This window comes from Cupressus sempervirens, chromosome 5 (genome assembly GCF_028749045.1).
Source record: "Cupressus sempervirens isolate cs-2001-9-10 chromosome 5, ASM2874904v1, whole genome shotgun sequence".
Classification (NCBI taxonomy): Eukaryota; Viridiplantae; Streptophyta; class Pinopsida; order Cupressales; family Cupressaceae; genus Cupressus; species Cupressus sempervirens.
Genome location: NC_143122.1, coordinates 905,726,453 through 905,746,620, shown reverse-complemented (window position 1 = coordinate 905,746,620; position 20,168 = coordinate 905,726,453). Strand labels below are relative to the sequence as shown.

Here is a 20,168-nt window from a genome sequence, read left to right as displayed (position 1 = left end):
GAAATTTTGAATTGGAACATCATGATCCATGATCAAATGACTAACAATGAAAATTGAACATCAGCAAATGAAAGAGAGTCAAATTATATAATTTTAAATTTACAACATATATCAATCTTCAAATATAGAAGAAATGCAAATGTGAATAAAAATAAAGAATAGAAGGCTTTTGAACAAAGGAGGAAGGAATGGGCCCCATGTCCCATTATATCAAAAATAGAACCAAAAAATACTAAAATAATGCCTTTATTTTTTATTTTTTAATGTCCCCCATCTTGTTGCCGCAGGAGACGTCCCAACGTCCCCCTCGCGTCCCCCCTCACCCACAAGGGACACAAAGATGTCTTGGGGACATCTCGCCATCTCTAGCGGAGGTGGTGCTTTGAGCAGTGCCACCCAAGACGTCATCCCCCTGTCTCGAGTGCGGCCCGATTTTGGTGGGGGGATGCGTCGCCGTGTTACACTGTTATTTTCCTATGTTAAGATCCAGATATGCAATATGACGAAATCATAATGCATTTAACTTGAGTTTTCCCGGCCTATTATCAAAAGCGCAGGAATGTAATCAAGTTACTCAAAATCTAGAAACAAAAAAAGCTATTATTTTAACATAAGATGTTAAGGAGTGGCTGCTTGTTAACAAATGTACCCATACACCCACGTTAGCCTCAAAAAATGTTGTTATATAAAACAGTGAAATTGGGTCTCAGAACCTTAGAATGGAGGCCAAATTACATATTACAGTTAGTATAATTCAGGAAGCCACTCAACAGTACCGAATTCTCCAGTAGGTCCCAATGACCATTTTGCAAATAAAAGATAATTTTGGAAGTACAACTTGCATCCTTTAGAGGAGAACGAGTAGATCAAATAGAAAACCGGTGAAGTTTTCTCGCAATCAATTAGTTCAACTTCCAAATATTGAGAGTTATTTGCTCTCAATAGGTCAGATAATCTTCAATACTAAATGCTAGTACTACTACTGTGTAGAAATACGAGCCTGCAAGCGCTTCCTTTCCAGCTCAAGCTACATGCAGAAGAACATAAGTCAGAAAATGTATTAACACTATCACCAACCAAAAACAACATAATTACCATACTCAAAAGGTCAATTATTGGGAGATCTTGGAGAACAATAACGTATCATTATAAAGCACTCACCACTTTTTTTACTCTATCATTGAGAGCTGGAGCACCTCCTTTTACATTATCTGGAAGGTATGGGCTGCTTACACGCACTTCATTGAGTACAACAATTGTTGTTTTCTCCCACTGAACGGGAAGCCTGAACAATGAGAAAGAAGCCATTATTCAGAATATGCAAGGACATACAAGATAACTTCTAATATATAGTGTAACTACAGGCATTTGAGGGCAGCATACAAACTATAAGCTACTGCATCATATGAAGAATGTAGCAATTGTGCAACTGAAAACATTCCAATAAACAATAGAAATTGAAGCCACTAAGTAGATGGCAATTGCAAACATACCACAGTCAACTAGGCACATTCTGTGTCTTGCCCGGGTTTCTATTACAGAAAACGACTACATATTTGGGTGTCTTTGAAAAGCCTGTGGCTGCCACAATGATAAATCTAATTCTGTTGTGCTTCAATTATTGAGACTTGCAGTTTTCAATATGACAACAATATAGCTCACAAATAAACAATTAAAAACAAGTGAGATTTAGTTACCCTGCAATCTTTAACCTTAGGCTTGGTAATGGCCTTCGTGACTTAATTCATAGCATGCATGGAATGGGACTAAATAAATGCATAATAATGATTGGTGCCCCATGAGCGAGGACTCATATCTTGTATCCTATTGCAACTATTAGGCAAAGACGAACAAACTCTCACTTAACATTGTTGATTTTTTATGGCATGACTATGAAAGTTCCAAGAAGACCCAGTTACCCCTGGACATCAAAAAATTAAATCGATGCTACCCCTGATGTACTTATTAATCTTCACTCTAGCGGAGGTGTATGCATATGAGGCATTGTACGAGTGTTTGTAAGGACTTTAACTTACAAATTACAATGGGAATTGTGGTGCTATCAACAGATGCACATAAATTATGAGATGATTGCATAGCGTGGATCTTTATCCTTGATTTCTTGTAAAGGTGAACAATGTCAGAAATCCTAACATGAATGTAATAGGGCAGCATAAGCCATCAAAGGATGCAGGACTACTATTACTTCAATGAATAGGGATTCACATCTGTATCTATCCTATTCCATTACAATTAAACAAGAACATAGCAAATTTATCTTGAAACAATCAGTTTTGATAAGTGCAAACATGAAAGTTCAAGCAGGAGAATTACATCCACATCAACCTGTGATTAATGTGTTCAACCCAAACCAGTATGGAAATCTATAATTATTGGGATGGTTTTTTAAAAGGGATGAACTGTAGTAAAGGATTCTACTATTATATATTACTGAGAATTGCAGTATTATTTTTTATCAACAGCTTGCAGATAAAGGATGAAGCGACTGCAATTGCACGATGTGGCTTGGTCACTGTGTATTAACATACATTTGCACCCCTTGAGAAAGGAGATTCTCTCCAGCTGAAATCATTTCAGCCACTCTTTAGGCTTCCGAAGTGATGCGATAGTCTTCTCAAGAGAGTACACAGCAATTATAGGAAAATCAAGCTTGAACTAGCCAGATTCCAAACCAGACAGTAGTTATTGATGGTAAATTAAAATACATCATCTCTAAACTAGACTCTTAGCAGTTGCATTGCCAGAAACATATACATTTGAATGTTGCAACATTTACAATCAAAATTTAAAGCCTGTGACCCTATCCAAATGAACACCTAGGTTTCTGTATTCTTGTAGAATTTTTATATGTTTCCCATCTAACAATCAAATAAACAATAAATTCATAATAACTATTCATCATTTATCATTTAGTTCCCAATGTAAGGCTTCCTGTCTTTATGCTGTGGTGCTTGAAGTGCGGGAGATATCAAGAGCAAATTAGCTATGTTACCAGGTTCTGAAGAAATACTGGACCCACACTAGGTTCTGATTGGAATGGGACCCTCCTCCGTTTGCCCAGCCCAGGTTTTGGTCACCTGTTCAAGTGATGTGCCGCTAGAGGTATGAAATAACTAAATGTGAAGATGCTTTAACCTTCTTGCCTGTGAGGTGTTTGCAGCTCCTACATTTATGTTACTCTAGGAAAGTGCAGGCTATTTAGTTGTTACTCTTCTGGCATCCATTCAACTCATAACCTTACATGAGCGAAGCAGTATGATTTATCTGCAACAATAGTAACATTTAATTTACACGATACTGTAACAAACATTTTGGGCATGCCATCAGTATATCCACTGTCAAAATCTGTATGTTACTTTCCTTGACCACTGTCATTCTGACTCCAACACTAAGGGTCTACTCATTTCTACTTGTGGCTTAATGCACTATGCATCTTAGTACTTGTCAAATGCTGATACACTGATACATACAATTTTGACATTTCTTTAGTTGACGACTGACATTCAATTATCAGTTAACATTGTGTATTTGGTTTTGTACTTTTTTGTGCAAATAAAGTATATTCCAATACATTTATTTTATTTATATATATATACACGCACTGTCACAGGGCTCAGAGTTCTGTTCCAGTTCGGGAAGGAGAAGTTTAAAATTTTGGAACCTGTTCACCAACAGTGATTAATTTCCAATTATATATATTTATATTTTATATTTTTTTATATAAATGTCAATTAAAAACTCAAAATATCAAAACTTATATACTTTATTAAAAGTATCCATATAATACAAAAACGTCAGAAGTTTAAAAAAATTAAACTATTAAAACATCTCCTACATATCTATTTGAAGTAAACTCGATTTATTATATTGATAATTAAATTTTTAAGTAAATGCTGGGTTTACAGCGATCCATGATCTCCGATTGGAAAAAAGAATTTGCTATGATGTCCATACTTATGCAAAGCGTCATAATGCTACTGCTATGATTTTTTTATTGGTTAATTAAATCTTCTGTTTTAGCAAAACAATGTATTAAGCCATCTCACTAATCAGAACCTACATCTTTACCAGATTTCCCCTTACTGGAATGAGCTCTACATTTAACAGACCACTAGACATTAGACCTCTTTAGGATCTTTCTGAAAGCTCTCAGTTAAGGCCACTCCCAACATGCAAAAGATACTTTACAACCATTGGATGAGAAAGCCTGTCATTTCCATTGTTTCGGTGTTTTGATATAAAACAAAGCATGTTCTAATGAAGAGGGAGCATAGCAGTGTCTGTGTCACAGACGGGTAATTTTGAAACAATCTGCAGAATCAACTTTGACACTGCTACAACCTGCAGAACTTGAAAAACCTCATCACCACAGCCACCAAGAAAACTCCCAGCAATTGTACATTTCCTAATGTTTAATGTTGCCGTGTGTTTCTGGACCCCTTATGATTTCATTTTGGGTCCAGATCTGGGCTGGTTCCCCTTTGGGTTCACCTGTGGTCCCTCATCGACCATCTAAGAGGGAACCTGTAATGTCCCTATTGGGGCATACCTTAATTTGCTCTGAAATTCATAAATAAGATTTGGTCTAACAACTTGATTTTGTAATTTGTATTAGCCTGAATCGCAATTGATCTTCTTCCATCCTTCCTCTCAAACCAATCTCCTTTTTTCTACATTTAATTTCTGGGGAATATGCCTCTTTATTAGAAAGCAATGCACTCTTTCAAATAGACCCACTGACCTTATATATTTGCATCTTTCCTTTAATTAATGCTGTGTACTGGAATGCTGGCCAGTAACCTGTCAGTCCTCTCAAAGTTTTGCATTTTAAATGTTTCTAAGTGGGTCGTTGATATTACCCAGGTTGGCCCTCTATCAAACAATTGTTGTTACTATGATTATTTTTCCAAGCCCTTCTCTCAAGCCAATCTCCTCCTTTTTATACATTTAATGACTGGGAGTTATGCCTCTTCATTCGAAAGGGATGCACCCTTTCAAATACACTCGCTGCCCTTATATAGTTACCAGCTTTCCTTTAATTTATGCTGCTAAAAACAATGCTGGCCCTTAATTAATCCTGTCAGTCCTCTCAAAGTGGTGCATTTTATATATTTCTATGTGGGTCATTGATATTCCCTGGGTCAGCCTTCTGTTAAGTAATTGCTGCTATTATTATTATTTTATCTTATGTCTGTATTCCTGGTCGACCTTAACTGTCCAGTTGCCTAGAGTTTATTATTTACAGGCACAGTTTTGCGATCTGTTATGGTGAGGCCATGATACATCCTGTTGAAACATAGACCAAACCCATGCGAACACAACAAAGAGGGACCCAAGGGCTGATCCAAAATATATATATATATATAATGTTATTTTAATAAACAACAAAAGTGTCTGCATACCTATGTTAACCCAAAAGGGACAAATTGTGAAAATGGTGTGTCATGAAGGTTTTTATGGTTTTAAACTTTTAAAGGTAGTACGGACCTGTTGTGACCTTTTCACACGTCACCCCCTAATTTTCCTGTTGGCATTCTCTTTTTGGCTTTAGTTTTTGGTAGTTCTTGGCTCAGTCCCCTAAGGTTCCCTGTGTTTCAAACTTTCAAATGAGAATTGGTGAAATTGGTTAAGTCTAGAAGAAAAGTGTTGCCCATGTTTGGCTCCTAGAATGGAAACTGTGTTTGTCAGTGAATTAGTTCAAGTGTAAATGAGGATTGATCTTTTAGAAAGAATGACAGTGAAATTTTGAACATTTTGACATGCTATTTTTGAAGATTTCTATTTTTAGTTAGTTTCACTACGCCCTCGAATGGTTTTATTTTGAGTTTGGAAGTGCTTCCTATTTTTAGAAGTGTCTATTTTTAGTAAGTTTCGTTGTGTCCCAATTTACCCTAATTTTGTATTTAAACAAACTTACTATTTATAGTCACTCTATTTTTGGCATGCCAGACTTATTTTTGGCATGCCAGATGAGCACTGGCTAAGGAGGGAAAATGGTACCCAGTTCTATACATGGAAAAGTAATCAAATGAGGTGGTTGTCTAAAATGAACATTCAAATTGCAAGGGCGTGATGAAAATGGTTAAGTCTAAAGGATGTCCCTAAAAAACGTCTGAAATTGGAAAGACCTGAAAAAGTGTGAAAATGGTCAAGTCTGGAAACATTTCTGAAAAGCCATGAAAAGACACTCAAGAGGATAGGGCATGAAAATTTACCCAGTATGGGAAAATTCATTGATCCATCCCATCAAAGCCCAAAATGGAAAGTAATGAAATACAGCTAAGTGTTAGTCTAAGAAGGTGAAGAAATGAGGAAATTGAGTAAGTATGAAAAAACCATGTCTGCACGCCTACTATGTCCTCAAACAGCAACGATAGAAATCAAATGAAAAGATGTGGAAATTCTCGGAAATATTTGATCCAATATCAAATTTATCAGAAATCTAGAAAAATAAAAGTTAGGGAAAATTTGTAAGCGTGCCAATTACTGAAATTTGGTTGAGTCCAAAAATTCATAGCATCTTCTAAAATCTAGAATCTCCATTATAACTCCTAGAGATCTGAAAACACTCTCAAACATCTTGAATGTATTTATATAATACATATTTGTAAGAATAAAATTATATTTTATATGCAAGGAAAGTTCAAACAATGACTAAGTCATGAACAAAATCCACCAAAGGCATGGTGGATTTGTGCCGAAGGGAAGAAATCCTCCACACTCGAGGATTGGCGCCCAACACATGAAATCCTTCACTTGTGCTATAAAATGTGCCCAAGAGCACAAATCCACTAAAGCCAAGAAATTTAGCTCAATGTGAAAAATCCACTAGTTTGCCTCAGATGAGCCAATGAGCGCCAATCTAGGGGCAGCAATTAATCGCACTCAAAGTAGGTAATCTTCCGTCAAGTCCCATATGCACCGATAGGCATAAATTCCAGGAGACCGAAGAAAATGGCAAGGTAATGAAAATTCCATCATGACCACTCAAATGCACCCATGTTTGGGAGAAAACAATGTAAAAAGTGACCTAGTCTGGACCAAAGGGACAAGACAATGCAAGAAAATGGCTGTGTTGGTTAGGTGTGGTCCAAGGAACACGAAGTTGACACAAATGACTAAGTTACAAAAATTCCATGACATCCTTGAAAACGCCCAAAATTGAAAGTGTGAGAGAAATGATCAAGTATGGATCAAAATAGATATGAAGATGAGTTGTCTTAAAATTTCAATTCCAATGTTCAAGGCATCCAAATTTCAAGCAATCCAAGTCAAGGCATTCAAGTTTCAAAACCTCAAAGATCAAAGTTCAAATATAAATGAAGAAAAAAGAATACAGAATCTTAAAGTTCCTTTGGAAATCCAAGAAGTCCAATCTTTTTTAAGAAGGAAAATTCCCAAGTAGTGCATGTTAGGATTAACAAGATAGAAGTAGCAATTACATGCAAATATAACCAATATTAAAAAAGAATAAATCGCACAAAAGAGAACACGACAACAAAGATTTAACGTGGTTCACTCAATCCCTCAGCTACGTCCACCAAACAACAAGTCCAATATTCTTATTATTTAGTGATTACAACCTAATTACAATCTGTAATCCCTTACACCTCAATACCGCCGCAAGAAGCTACAATCTCATCCTACATTCTTACAAAATTAGGGCTAGAATAAGTCGTCCAATAGAAAAATAGCAGCCGACGCCTTTTACAATAATAAAGTCAGTAAAGCTTTCGGGGGCGCTGCCCCATAAACCCCCACAAGGAGCGCATCTAGGGCTCTACCCCAAGACCCTGCAAGGGGCACTACCCCTTGACCCTATCTTGGGGGCACTACCCCAAACCCCTATAGTAAAATCTAGGGGAAAACCGTGCCGAATAAAGTGGGGAAAAATTAACCTTCGAATCTGATTAGTCTCTACATCACAACAGTGCATGGAAACATGAAAATGAATAAAGGAGGATAAGTCCAAAAGTAGTCAAAGTTGAATCTTGGTTGCAAAATGATACAGTTCGAAAAGACCCAAGCCTACATGGCACCCAAAATGCTAACATGGCACTTAGCCATCTTCACCAGCTAATCAAAGGTCTCCTCATCAAAATTCACTTTATTTAAGAAAGCAAATCAAGAATAATCTATTCAAGGAATATGACATTTAATGCATAGTGGACATTCATTTCACCCCACTTTCTTGCTTAATGGACTTACATAATGGACACTTATTACCCCACCTTGGTAGACGTGTATTTCTATTGATTCATGTGGACCCACTCATTAATTTGATATTCTTTCTTCTTGCCCTAACCCTAGTTAGGGTTAAGGTGACAAAATCTAGTCCACTTATTTTGTTTTAATATTGGCCACCCATTGTAATCTGAGACCTATATAAAGGCCTCAATTCTCACTTGTAAAGGAGGAAATTTTAATGATTGTTGCTAAAAGTTATCAAGATAATAAAGTTTTCATTATTGCTTTCATGGTGATTACTTGATGCTTTTTGGTGCTTGCACAATTTCATTGTAGTGTAGATTTGTTAGATAAAGTGTTTTGATTTCAACGAAGAAATGTAATGGTGTTTGATTAATTTCCTTGGGCTCATACTTTTGGTAGTTTGCAGATTGTAAGTTGTTGTGTAAAGTTAGTTTGAGCCCTCTTTTATGGATGCTTGACTTCTATCATTAAATGTGCATTGCTCAGTATGATGGCATTCATTGTATTATGATTATTCTTTGAATAACCCTTAGAAGACTGCACCAATTCTAGTGGAGTTGTAGTTGATCTTAGCAAAGCTGAGCTTGGTTATTGGGAGTTTGTCCATTGGAACACTATCCATTGACTTCATTGTCCTTAGGAGTAGATTTAGATCCTTTAAACCTTCACCTTTAATTTCAGTCCATTTTAGTTGTGTCTATTCAAAGAAGCAATATCACGAGACTACAATATCCAATGAAGTTCCAGTCAGCAAGAGTGAAGAACAATTCAAACATAAGTCCCTTTGCGGTACTGACACATCACATCAATCATTAAGGTTATCCACAAATCAAGACCTGACAGAAAAAGAAGCTTGGAGTAACCTGTATGATCTTTTACAATCTTAGCATTGAATTCTGTTGTTGGCATAATCACAAAACATGGATCAACAAGGCCCTGTGCCTCAACCCATCCCTGTATCATGATAGGGAACACACCAAGGGCACTGCCCCCACACCCCACTACGCCCACAAATGCTCACAAGTGGCACTACCTCTCGACCCCCACAAGGGACATTGCCCCTATGGTGCCGCACACAATCCCAAATTGAAGACACTGTTCTCATTTAAGTTAGGAATATTCTCAAAAGAATACTTTGCAATCCCTGGTAAATAAGCAGCTACATGATGAATTGCAGGATGATCGAGACCAGACTTCGCAAATGGTAATAGGCACAAGGTATCTAAGACTAACTTGCATCAATGATGACATACCCAGAGGATATAAGGACAAGAATCTCCATTTCATCACATGCTGTCACGTCATCATCATTATTTTTAATTACCACTGAAAGTGAGTTTTGGGTTAAGCTGCAAACTTTTAAATAATAACCAACTTTCTTTTCCCATGACTATGTTAAGGGACAATAATAGGATGGGATTCAGAAAATATTCAAAGAATCAAAAGAAAAGTCAACCACCTTTCCTCAATCTTTCCATGTGGCCTTCATTAGTTTTTTATCCGGACATTTTGTGTAATCAATGCATGAAAAACCACTACATATAAAAGCTAAACATAAAATATTGGTAGCATGGAAACTAACGTTTTTGACAAAGCATCAAAAATGTTCTGTGCTTCAGGAGTTACTCCTATGCCAATCCGCTCTGCTTCAGCTTCTGCTTGCCTGATAATCACAAATAAAATATCCAGAGCTACATTAACAAGTACTGTAGAAATCTCCAATAATTAGAAACTCTAAGCCTCCTAATGGAAATGCATAAGAACAGTTACTGCCAATGCTAACAACAGATATCAGTACCAATGCATTATGTCAGGGCTGCTGTGGCATTATAGATGCAAAAGTGCTACCTTATTGCAGCTTCCTCTCGAGCATGAATATTGTTGACATCAATATAAGCATTTGTAAGATCAAGCGGATCCTCTTCTTGACTCAACAAATTGAACTCCTTGATGTAATTTGCTTTCAAAAAGCGGAAGTTACGACGAGGCCCACTTCCTCCTGTTTCTTGTGCTAATACTGTTAAGGAAAATTTCCAGGTAGCATATACAAAATTCTAAGAGGTTCTCTTTATATCCATAAGCTCAGCGATTGACAATAAAGAAAATTATTAATATTTCTGCATCATTGCCTTCCAAAGACAACAAAATCATATCACTTAGCCATAACTTCACTTCTATTCAAGACTAATAATTGTCATTTATCTTGTTTAGATTCCTTAACCTTCCCGTGACTGTTAGAATTCCCACTATCAGATGTTCAAGAAGAGCATTAAATTTGATTACATGGTAAAACATGTTCACTTTGAAAAAAGTTCAGCATAAATAAGTTATGATCTGGTAATAAACCTAGCAGCCATCATTTCAGCACAATACAGCATGATATGAAGAAGTAATGTTATGTAATAAAAATTACCTATCAAACCTATCAAAAAAAATATTTATGTAATAAAAAATTAAAATTGAACTAGAGTTCATTAGATGCAATATATGTCAAAAGATTCGATCAGATCAACTTCAACAAACATGTTAACATAAATGATAATAAACAAAGATCCAAAACATATCTCATGTACTATTATGAAAAATCTGAGTTCACACATGAGAAATAAACTGATAATGTTAGTCTAACTAAGCTTCTCCCTAACAGTCTAGTTTAGTCTCTCCTTAACAGTCTAATTTAGTCTAACTTTCGCTGTAGAGACTTAAGAAATCAAATCTCTAGACAGTAGAAAACTTCCTTATCCACAGTTTAAATACGTAGACAAAACAAGTATCTTTAGTATCAAATTGTTATAGCAGTCAAGCATAGTAGCAAAATTTACTACATGTTCACCAGGTATAGAACTCTCCAGTGGAAATCATGCACTAATCCTAGTTATCCAATGGATACAGTATCTTTGTTAGATGCCATGTTTGAGAAGCTTAGCTCATTGAGAAGGATTACAAACCACAGGTTCAAAAAATTTGATTTGCAAAGCAAATGCTAGAAATTAAAATACACCTAAAAATTCATTGGGCTAAGGGCATGCGGAGCTCAAATTTATCAGACATAAATATGCAATGAATGCATTCTTTTATTATATTATGTAGTTTTTGCAAAACTCTATTAAAAAAATAGCATTTATATAGAACACTTAAATATTTTACATTTATGAGTGCAACATAGAAAACTAAAATTATATCAACTTATAAACCAAGTCATCCCCAAAAATTATATCTTTAACTTTCAGTCATATTCACTTAGTATAAACCCAACTAGATATGTTTTATATAGTTTGACTGAAATAAAAATCAACTCAACTAAACATTGCATTTATACAATAAATTCAACAAAACAAACTGTGAAGGTTAGTGTACATGAAGTGCTTAATGCTAGTGCACCCAATATCGTGTGCCTTGAATGGTCCCAATGAACAGAGGTTGTACACATCATGCCACATCGAAGCTGAAAGAAAATCATGCACCATGGCAGCACAAAAAAGAAAAAGAAATACAAAAGCCAACAGCAGCAAATCAATCCAATTGTGAGAAAATCATCAACCATATGCTTCCTTAGCCCTCTTGAAAATGGGAGGCTCATATGGAAGAGAACAAAAGTGAAGACAAGAATCGCTACCATCTTAGTGCTTAAGTTTTATATTTTATTACATTTTAATTCTTTGTCATAATTTTAAGCTTACAGATAAAAATGAAAACATTCAGACCAGGCTGAATAAATTTGGCAGGTTCAAAAGGCTCCAAACTGGGCATCGACCCTGTGTGATCAAACATGGTTATTATGGTCTAGTGTATACAATGATTCCACATATTTCCCAAGTGACTGTGTTGTTATTTCCATTGAAACATATTTAGTATGGGAAAAAAAAGTAGTTTAGATTGGTAGCATTCTAACAGAATTCAGATAGGCAGATAGGCAACCAACAATACTTTATTTTGAGACTTGGGCAGGCCCAATTCTTCCTATCCTTAGGCCAGCTATCTACTTTTTGTTTAAAATGGCCATATTACCTTCTAATAAAAAGCCTCTTTCTAAAATTATAACCTTCTGTGCAAGAGTTAGCTCAGTAGTTTCCAAGTTAAAATTGATCTACTTGATCCTTTTTCTCAATCTGAATGGTACTGCTACTCATTAAAAAAAAAATCCTTCAATTGATATCATTGCTTCTGCTGAATTGTTAATATCCAAATTTTATTTCAAATATATATCTACCCAAAATTACAGAAGATGCATAATCACAAAAAAATTATCAGAATTAGATCATGTTATGTTAGAAATTCAGACTGCTTAATGTGACCATTATCATGTGGACACGATTTCAAATGTTAATTGAAATAATTATGGAACACATGGGGAAAAGAAAACAAACAAGAAACTAAAGGGGAAAAAAGGAAAAACAATTGATCCAAAAGTCGATGAAGTTTTGCTGAACAAAAGAGATTAAGCTGAATGACGCCAGTAGCAAGTTTCAAATCACCTGTAGCATGGCAGAAATTCATATGTAGCAGCTTGATAAACCTCTTGGCGCTACACAGTCACTTGTAGCAGGTATCAGAAGTGCTAAGACTGCTACCAGTTCACTCATAGCAGCGTTAGGAGTAATAAGCATTACTCCTAAGCCTTTTTTCTTTCTAATTAGTGGTAATCATGAAGAACACAAACAAAACTTGATAATATTGCTGTCAGAATGCTACAGTTGTGATATGTGGCTTTTTGAACCCTGAAGAGCATGTCGATTTAACAAAGCAGCAATCTCCAGCAGTTGCATAGGAGGACAAAGTGCCATGTGAATGTGGTTGGCAGTGGAAAAGTTTGGAAGGACAAAGTCCAAGAAAGCAAAGTTCCGAGCAGCATTCAAAATACTCTATTTGGGTAGACAACTGTCAAACAGTTAAGATTTTCATGATTATAGTGACAATTTGACAAATATGTCTGACAATCTTGAACAAAGCCCAATTCTTCCACCAAGCAATTTAGATGGGTGACCACATTCTCATGCAACAGTTTAGATTTTGCTAGACAGTATAAATTAGAGCAGGCAATAACATCATTAGTGCAAGCAATTTTTGGCAGTTCTAGTAGTAACCATTTGCTTTACCCTATGCATATGACCCAGCAACATCCACTATTCTTCCTTGCCTGCACATCCAACTTCATAACTTGCTGAGACATGTGTGTCATTATCTAAAAACTTGCAATGCCCCCTTGCTGGACCACTCCATATTGTGCCCTAAATTCACGAAATCAAATAAATCAAGACATATAATATAGTTAGGGCTACATTCTTTACTTAGAATTAGATGAGCTAGGCCTGTTCTGGAAACCTGTAGTCAAGTTAGGAACATTGCAGATGCAATTCATAAAATAAATCTATCATTAGAGCAGGGAAACTATATATTCATCAATAAGTGACAAATATGGTTTGTATGTGAATCTCAGACATGGAATAAAGAGGCATAATAAGGTGCCTTAAAGACAGCCACTCTCCCTCTATGCAATCCCCCTCAATTCATACATAGTTGGAGATCTCGGGTTTGGCAATAGTCCCTCAATGTAAAGGTTGGAAGGAAACTTACAATAGGGTGCCCTTAGCCATTCTCTCCCTTTCACAGTGCAATAAGGTGACCTGATAGCTATTCTCCCAGCTCGCCACTGTAACAAGGTACCCTAAAGCAGCTCTCCCTTCATTTAGATTCCTTCCTTATCCCTTTTAATGGACTATTGCAGTGCCATTATGTATGTTTATAACTTATTAATATATAAAAGAGATGTGCATATGTACACATATATAAAGCTAAGGGATGATATATACATTACCCCTGAAAATTGGAATATTAACAAGTGACATACTGATCCGAATACTAACAAATTGAGATTTATTTCTGCTGTTCCTTCACTCTGTTTATCTCTTATTCATTAGATTGATCATATTGTTGAGTATATTTATTTATTTCTTCTGATGCTGCTGATGGTATCTAAGTGATTGGATGCTCCCCCTCTCCCGTCATAGCCTTCCATTTTATATCTTTATGTCTTATGGAGAAAGGCACCTCTTGTGAGTTGTTACTCCTTACGAAAGGATGTGCCATTACTGCCATCTGTTTGCTCACTTAATTGCACCCTTTATTGTTCATTATTTAAGATAATAGGACCCCTGCATAGTGCAAAAAATTGCTGTTATTACTGTAGACACTGAGAATTGTCCTAGGCTTGCAATGACACTTTTTACTAACTTTTCATCTAAAATTTTTTTTTTTTAAGTAATATTTAATTGAGACTGATTTTTTTCTTTTATCCTCAAAATAAAATAGCTTTTAATTATTTAATTATTATTTCTAAAAATTTAAACTAAGTAATTTTCTATTATTTAATAAAATTGATTATTCCTCCAATTGTTCTTCCATGTTTTAATGGTTTTTTTAAATTATTTAATCCCCTTGATCCAAAAATCCTCATAATTAAATAAATTCTAAACTTATTTAATTATCTATCAAATTTGGGTAAAATTAATGAATTCTATTTATCTATATTGAACCCAACTTAACTCTTTACACCTTCCCGTTTCTGTCTCCACTTATCCCTCAACTTACCAAATCTTCTTCCCTACTTAATTCTTCCACCTTCTAGTTTTTCTCCACACTTCAATATCTCACTTGCTAATATGTGGAAGAATAAATAAATTTTATTTATTAATTATCTCCACTCAACACCATTTCTCTCCATTTTCCTCATCCAATTAACACTTCTCCTTTCCATTTTATCTCCACTTAACTCTTCCTAGTTTCCATTTCCTCTCCACTTAATAATAACGCTTTCCCATTGTCCTCACTTAAGTCCTCTAATGCGATCATAGCCACTGATAGTCTCAAGTTCCAAGTTGATCTTGTTTGTCCAAAATGTGCCTATAAATTGCAATCGATTTGTCCAATTCCTTCAACCATAAATCTTTGAATCTTCTTGAATCACTATCATATGATAATCATTTCTGGCTTTCAAGTATGTTAATGCATCAAATTTCTAAGAGCAACATTATAGAGAAGCAAGAAGAACAATGGGGATACATCAATGGAATGTGTTTAGTTTGATTTTCTATTTTCATGTTTAGCATTTCTAATTGATTTCTCTATTAAGTAGGTTAGTCAATTTGCATAAAATATGGCCTTCATGATTGCCTCATTTATTTCATTTGCTTTTCGACCTAATCTCCTAGTCGACATTTTACCCCCTAATTTCCTAATCAATAGTTAGCATGATAGAAGCACTCTCTAATTAAATGTTGTTTAGCAAAAATTGGAGATTATTTCTTGCTTTACATCAAACATCGCTCCTCCCAATAGATTACTGCTGTTTGAGTGCTGTCTAATCATGCTGGTTAGAACAAAGTCTTAGAAGCTTTTTGATGTATTGATATTTGAGGTATGAAAGGGGCATGACAAGCCATGACTGTCAGATTTCTTTGGACATTTGGTGAGAATTTATTTTCCCTCAGATGATAATTTATATTGTGGCAGGCAACTAATTTCTACCCTGACATAAGTGTTACAACTTGACTGGGCAACAATGCTTTGTGGCTATGGTTTCTGATCTTCAAGGGCAGTGACTGGTAGCAACTGTTCATGTGAAAAGCACCAGAATCTGAAGAGGTGGAGACAAAGGTAAGGTAAATTGATTCGGAAGAAGAAACTTCTAAATAAAAATGAAGTGGGAAACCATTTGGTAATTTTCTGAACAAGCACAGAACAGATCGGATGTTGCTCGTGGAGAGCTGAGTGATTGACTATCAAAGTAGAGCCATAGCTATCCATGTAGAATGGAGAGCTGAGACATGTGAGCAGTGTGTGTGTTGATAACAGAGTAAAGTATGATGCTGAAGGGCAGAGCAACTAATATATGCATCCCTTTGAGAGTTGTTAAGACTCTATGGCACATGGGTGATAGCAACAACTCATCTTTCAACAAAGGTAGCAATTGAGGTTGATGCAACAAGTTTCATGGACTGCTACAAGTGTAAACAGGAGTACTGTTTCAGGTAGTAGTCCATCTGGAGGTGGCGTATATTCTGTCATCTACAGAGATATAAGTCCTTCAATTATACACACAACTGTGACTGCATTACAAGTCATATTCACCTTCAAGATAGTCTGCAGATGTGATGAAGCTCAGTTAAACTCTCATAAATCACATGAAGAGATGTCTATGCGTGTATGACTATATCAATGGCATGAGGAACATAGATGACTCTTCCTGCAGTTTTCTGCTAATCTGAGGGTTTCTCCAGAGTTGAGTTGTGCTACAATGTTTGTGTGTGATGCAAGTTGTCTTCTGCATGTTGAATTCTCTGTATTTAGTTGTGAGGCTGCACACAAAATGGCAATTGGCATCCATTATAAGTGGCATTGGTTCCAGATCAAAATAGATTTAAGGACTTCTCATTTATGTTTACTCCTCTTTCTGATAAGACTATTTTTTGAAATAATGAACAGATAAATCAAAAAGAAAAATATCTTGATTCCCACATGAAGTTATTAAAAAAGTAGACCAGAGATGGTCAGCCAAGGATCGGACTTCTCTTCCTGACCATGCAAATTTTATTTAAAGAGCCGACAGTTGCCAAGCAAAGTCCGACCATCAACCAACTCCTGTGACTAACTAAAAACCGAGAAACAATTAGTTATCAACACGTAGTTCGATGAATGAATGAAGAAATTTTAAGGACACAGCCATATTATTCTATCCATATTACATACGTTAGATTGGAATAAACAAAAATCAATAAAAGCATTGTATGCATCCTCCCACCACCGTAAATGAAAAGTCATCTTCAAAACAACAAAGACCAAACAATGAAATAGCATTAGCTATAGTTTTCCAAACTTGTGGCATGTTGTAAACAAGGAGAAACCTTTGTGTTATCACTTCCCAAGAGCGACCAAAATAGCCTAATGAGCTTTCCAAAACTAGTGAAAATTACATGACAAAAGAGGAACAAAGATCTAGACTGATTGTTTCAACAAGAAGGAGAAATTTAAAAGTAACAAAGAAAACTTGGATCATCAACAAATTGAAATGAACCAGCATATCCAAGATGTAAGCCAACGTACAAAGAATGTACTCACCACCAACTATACAATTTAATGAATTGAGTAGGACCAAACAAAAAAGGAACCCAATTTAACTGTACATTGAACTTAACAATGCTCCACTTATTGGATCATTGAACCCAAACAGTCTTGCAAGTGCTTCAATAGTTTGTTCAGTATCCCCATATGCCACAAATGTTCTTTCATCTAATGCATCAATCCAAATGAATGATACTATATTTCTTCTTATTAAATAGTTTGAGAAAGAGCCAAATAAGTTGGGTTGTTCAGACACATGAGAAAATCCATTAATTGATTCAACAGGTTAGATAGACAAGGATTCAACAACAGCCATATCACCAAATTAGGTAGAAAAAGGTGAAGAATCAACTTTTCTAATTTTAGTAGGGCATGAGAATTGTTATACAATGTCAAGGGGACAAAAAAGCAGGATGTACATCAACAGAAGAATAAGCAAATTAAACAATTGGTTGATAAATAGATGTCCACAAAGCATGAGACATAACAGGCATGGTAGAAATGGGGCACTATACCATGAGAAAAATTTAAAGGAGTTGTACCAGAGAAAATATTTGCAAGGATTTATAGTACCATCTGAAGTTCCTATAATAGTTGTACGCTGAAAAAAAGATAGATCTAAGGGGCTGTATGATGAGGAATAACAACTATTGGTCAAAACATATATGGTAAGGACACATTAAAGTTGGACATGCAATAAAGAACGACGGAGAAAAATGTACAACATTCAATAAAATGTTAATTCTTAAGTCTATAATGTCACATGATGAAACTTGGATTTTATAATTTATAATTTATTTTTGCCCTTTAAAGATTAATTTCATAGACTATATGAAGGAGGAAACAAATAATGTCAAGTTATTGGTAGATTGTTTTGGCATGTATGATCATATGGTAGTAAAAGTAAGACCTGACTACTATCATTTTCTTCTCCAAAGTTAATATTTTTCTATCCCGTAAACTATAAGATATTTTTCCCCTTTCCATTATTTCCTTATGGTTGGTCTATGTAGTGCAAAAATATGCAAATGGGCTCTTTTGTAACATTTGTTGAAACAAATATTTCTTAGCTCCAAATCATTTTTATTTTTGAAATAATTATTTGGAGTCATGCTTCATTAATTTCATTGATTTCCTTCAATATTGCTACCAAAACATTGATATTGATCAAATGTAAAGTTTATGGCCTTTGAGAATAAACAATCAACTCCCAACCATGTGCTTCACCCAGCATAGATGAATCATTCAACAATTCAAAGATCACTTGACTATGTTACCTCAATAAAAAATTGGTTGCTTCTTGTCAAAGCATAAGGATGTGTTACTTCATTTATTTATACAGCTTCAAAAAAATTGCAATTTCATGAAAATATTTCATAATCTACCATTTCCCAATACAACAAACCCATTAGAATTTGTTTCATTTTTTGTACATGATTGCAATTCCAATATTCCCTTGCCATTCATCCCTATGGAATGCTTGTAATGCTTCTCTAACCATTCTTATTCAAAATCTAAATCTAAGAAATCTAAAGAATCTAAGGTTGTTGCTCCCTCACTTACTACATGGATTTTAAATCAATTATACACTCCCTAGCTTTGTTTTCAATTGCACGTTTTCATTTGTAATGAGATGATGACAAATTTTAATAAATATATTTTAGTGCCACTAAGTACTTTATTGGCCATTACAACTCCAAGTACCTTAATTCCTTGTTAAGCGACTCCAACTAGTTGAAAAGTGGAGCCAGATGATCATCTAGTCACTTTGACATGTCAAACATCTATAATGGGGGATCAATCACTTTTTCTACCAAAGATGGTGGTCAAATTATGGGGTCTTCATCATTTTCTCCCACTACCTTAACCCTCACAAATGCAATATTTGTTATAGTGTTTGGGAGTTCATAAATAGTTTGTAATAGACCCACTGTTTTAATTGGTATCGCAAATCGAAGCACTTGCCTTACAACAATTTTATTGGATACCAATTAATTTACCATATTTACATATGGTGTCTTCATGACCTTCATGTTATTTTGTGCCATTATTGGAGTACTTTGAGTATGAAAAGTATTTGTGTGCTTCTACTCTTCAAATTGTACTATCACTCTTTTAAAGAATGACTAAAACTTATCAAATATTACAAAACATTTTGTTGGAACAAATGGTTTTGAAGCAATCTCCAATTTTGCAATCAATGCACCAACGTACTCATTTCTTTATTGTTTTCTTCCTTTCTCTTCAATTCCTCCATCATTAGAAGCATGTCATCATTAGAAGCATGTCCCTACTTAGCACTTGTATTGCTCCTGATTTGTTGTCAATATGCATATTCGAACAATTATTTTCATCCATTATTTTTTTGGCTAAAGCAGACATTTTATTTTTTCTTTCTATTTTTATTGCCCTATAATATGCTTATACATATGTTTTCTATATCCCTTCATTTTTTAGACAATATGTAGAAAGGGTTATAAGGAAAGGGTGTAAAAGGGGAAAATGAATGTGTTGACAATTGAAAGAACTAGTCTATAAGAGTGTCAATTCTTGTGAACAATGGGATTGCTTGGTTGAATTGTGAGGAGTAATTAGCTGTTAGTTCTGATTTTATAATGGATTTGCCTAATGTAGAACTTCTAATCCCACGTAGTTATCATGAGTGAAAATTTGATCCAAAGCTTTTCTTATCGAACTTGCCATTGAAGAGAAACACTTTAGGCTAAAATACAAAACCTGCCTTTTGTAGACGAGAAAATGGCCTGCTAGACAAGATAAAGCTCTTGACACACTTACTATGTCCATTTCTCCTAATCTTT

At 35.2% G+C, this 20,168-nt stretch overlaps 1 protein-coding gene across 1 annotated transcript in view; it reads right to left on the bottom strand.

Moving 5' to 3' along the window:
• Positions 1-662: 662 nt before the first annotated feature.
• LOC149558859 (RNA-processing, Lsm domain-containing protein) overlaps positions 663-20,168 on the bottom strand; it is a 42,360-nt gene continuing 22,854 nt past the window's right edge. The window contains exons 2-5 of the mRNA XM_089832873.1: positions 10,081-10,241; positions 9,815-9,895; positions 1,162-1,285; positions 663-1,027 (exon numbers count right to left, since the gene is read on the bottom strand). Coding sequence (XP_089688999.1) covers positions 980-1,027; positions 1,162-1,285; positions 9,815-9,895; positions 10,081-10,241 — 414 coding nt within the window. The 3' untranslated portion in view covers positions 663-979. The remainder of the gene's footprint in view (positions 1,028-1,161; positions 1,286-9,814; positions 9,896-10,080; positions 10,242-20,168) is intronic.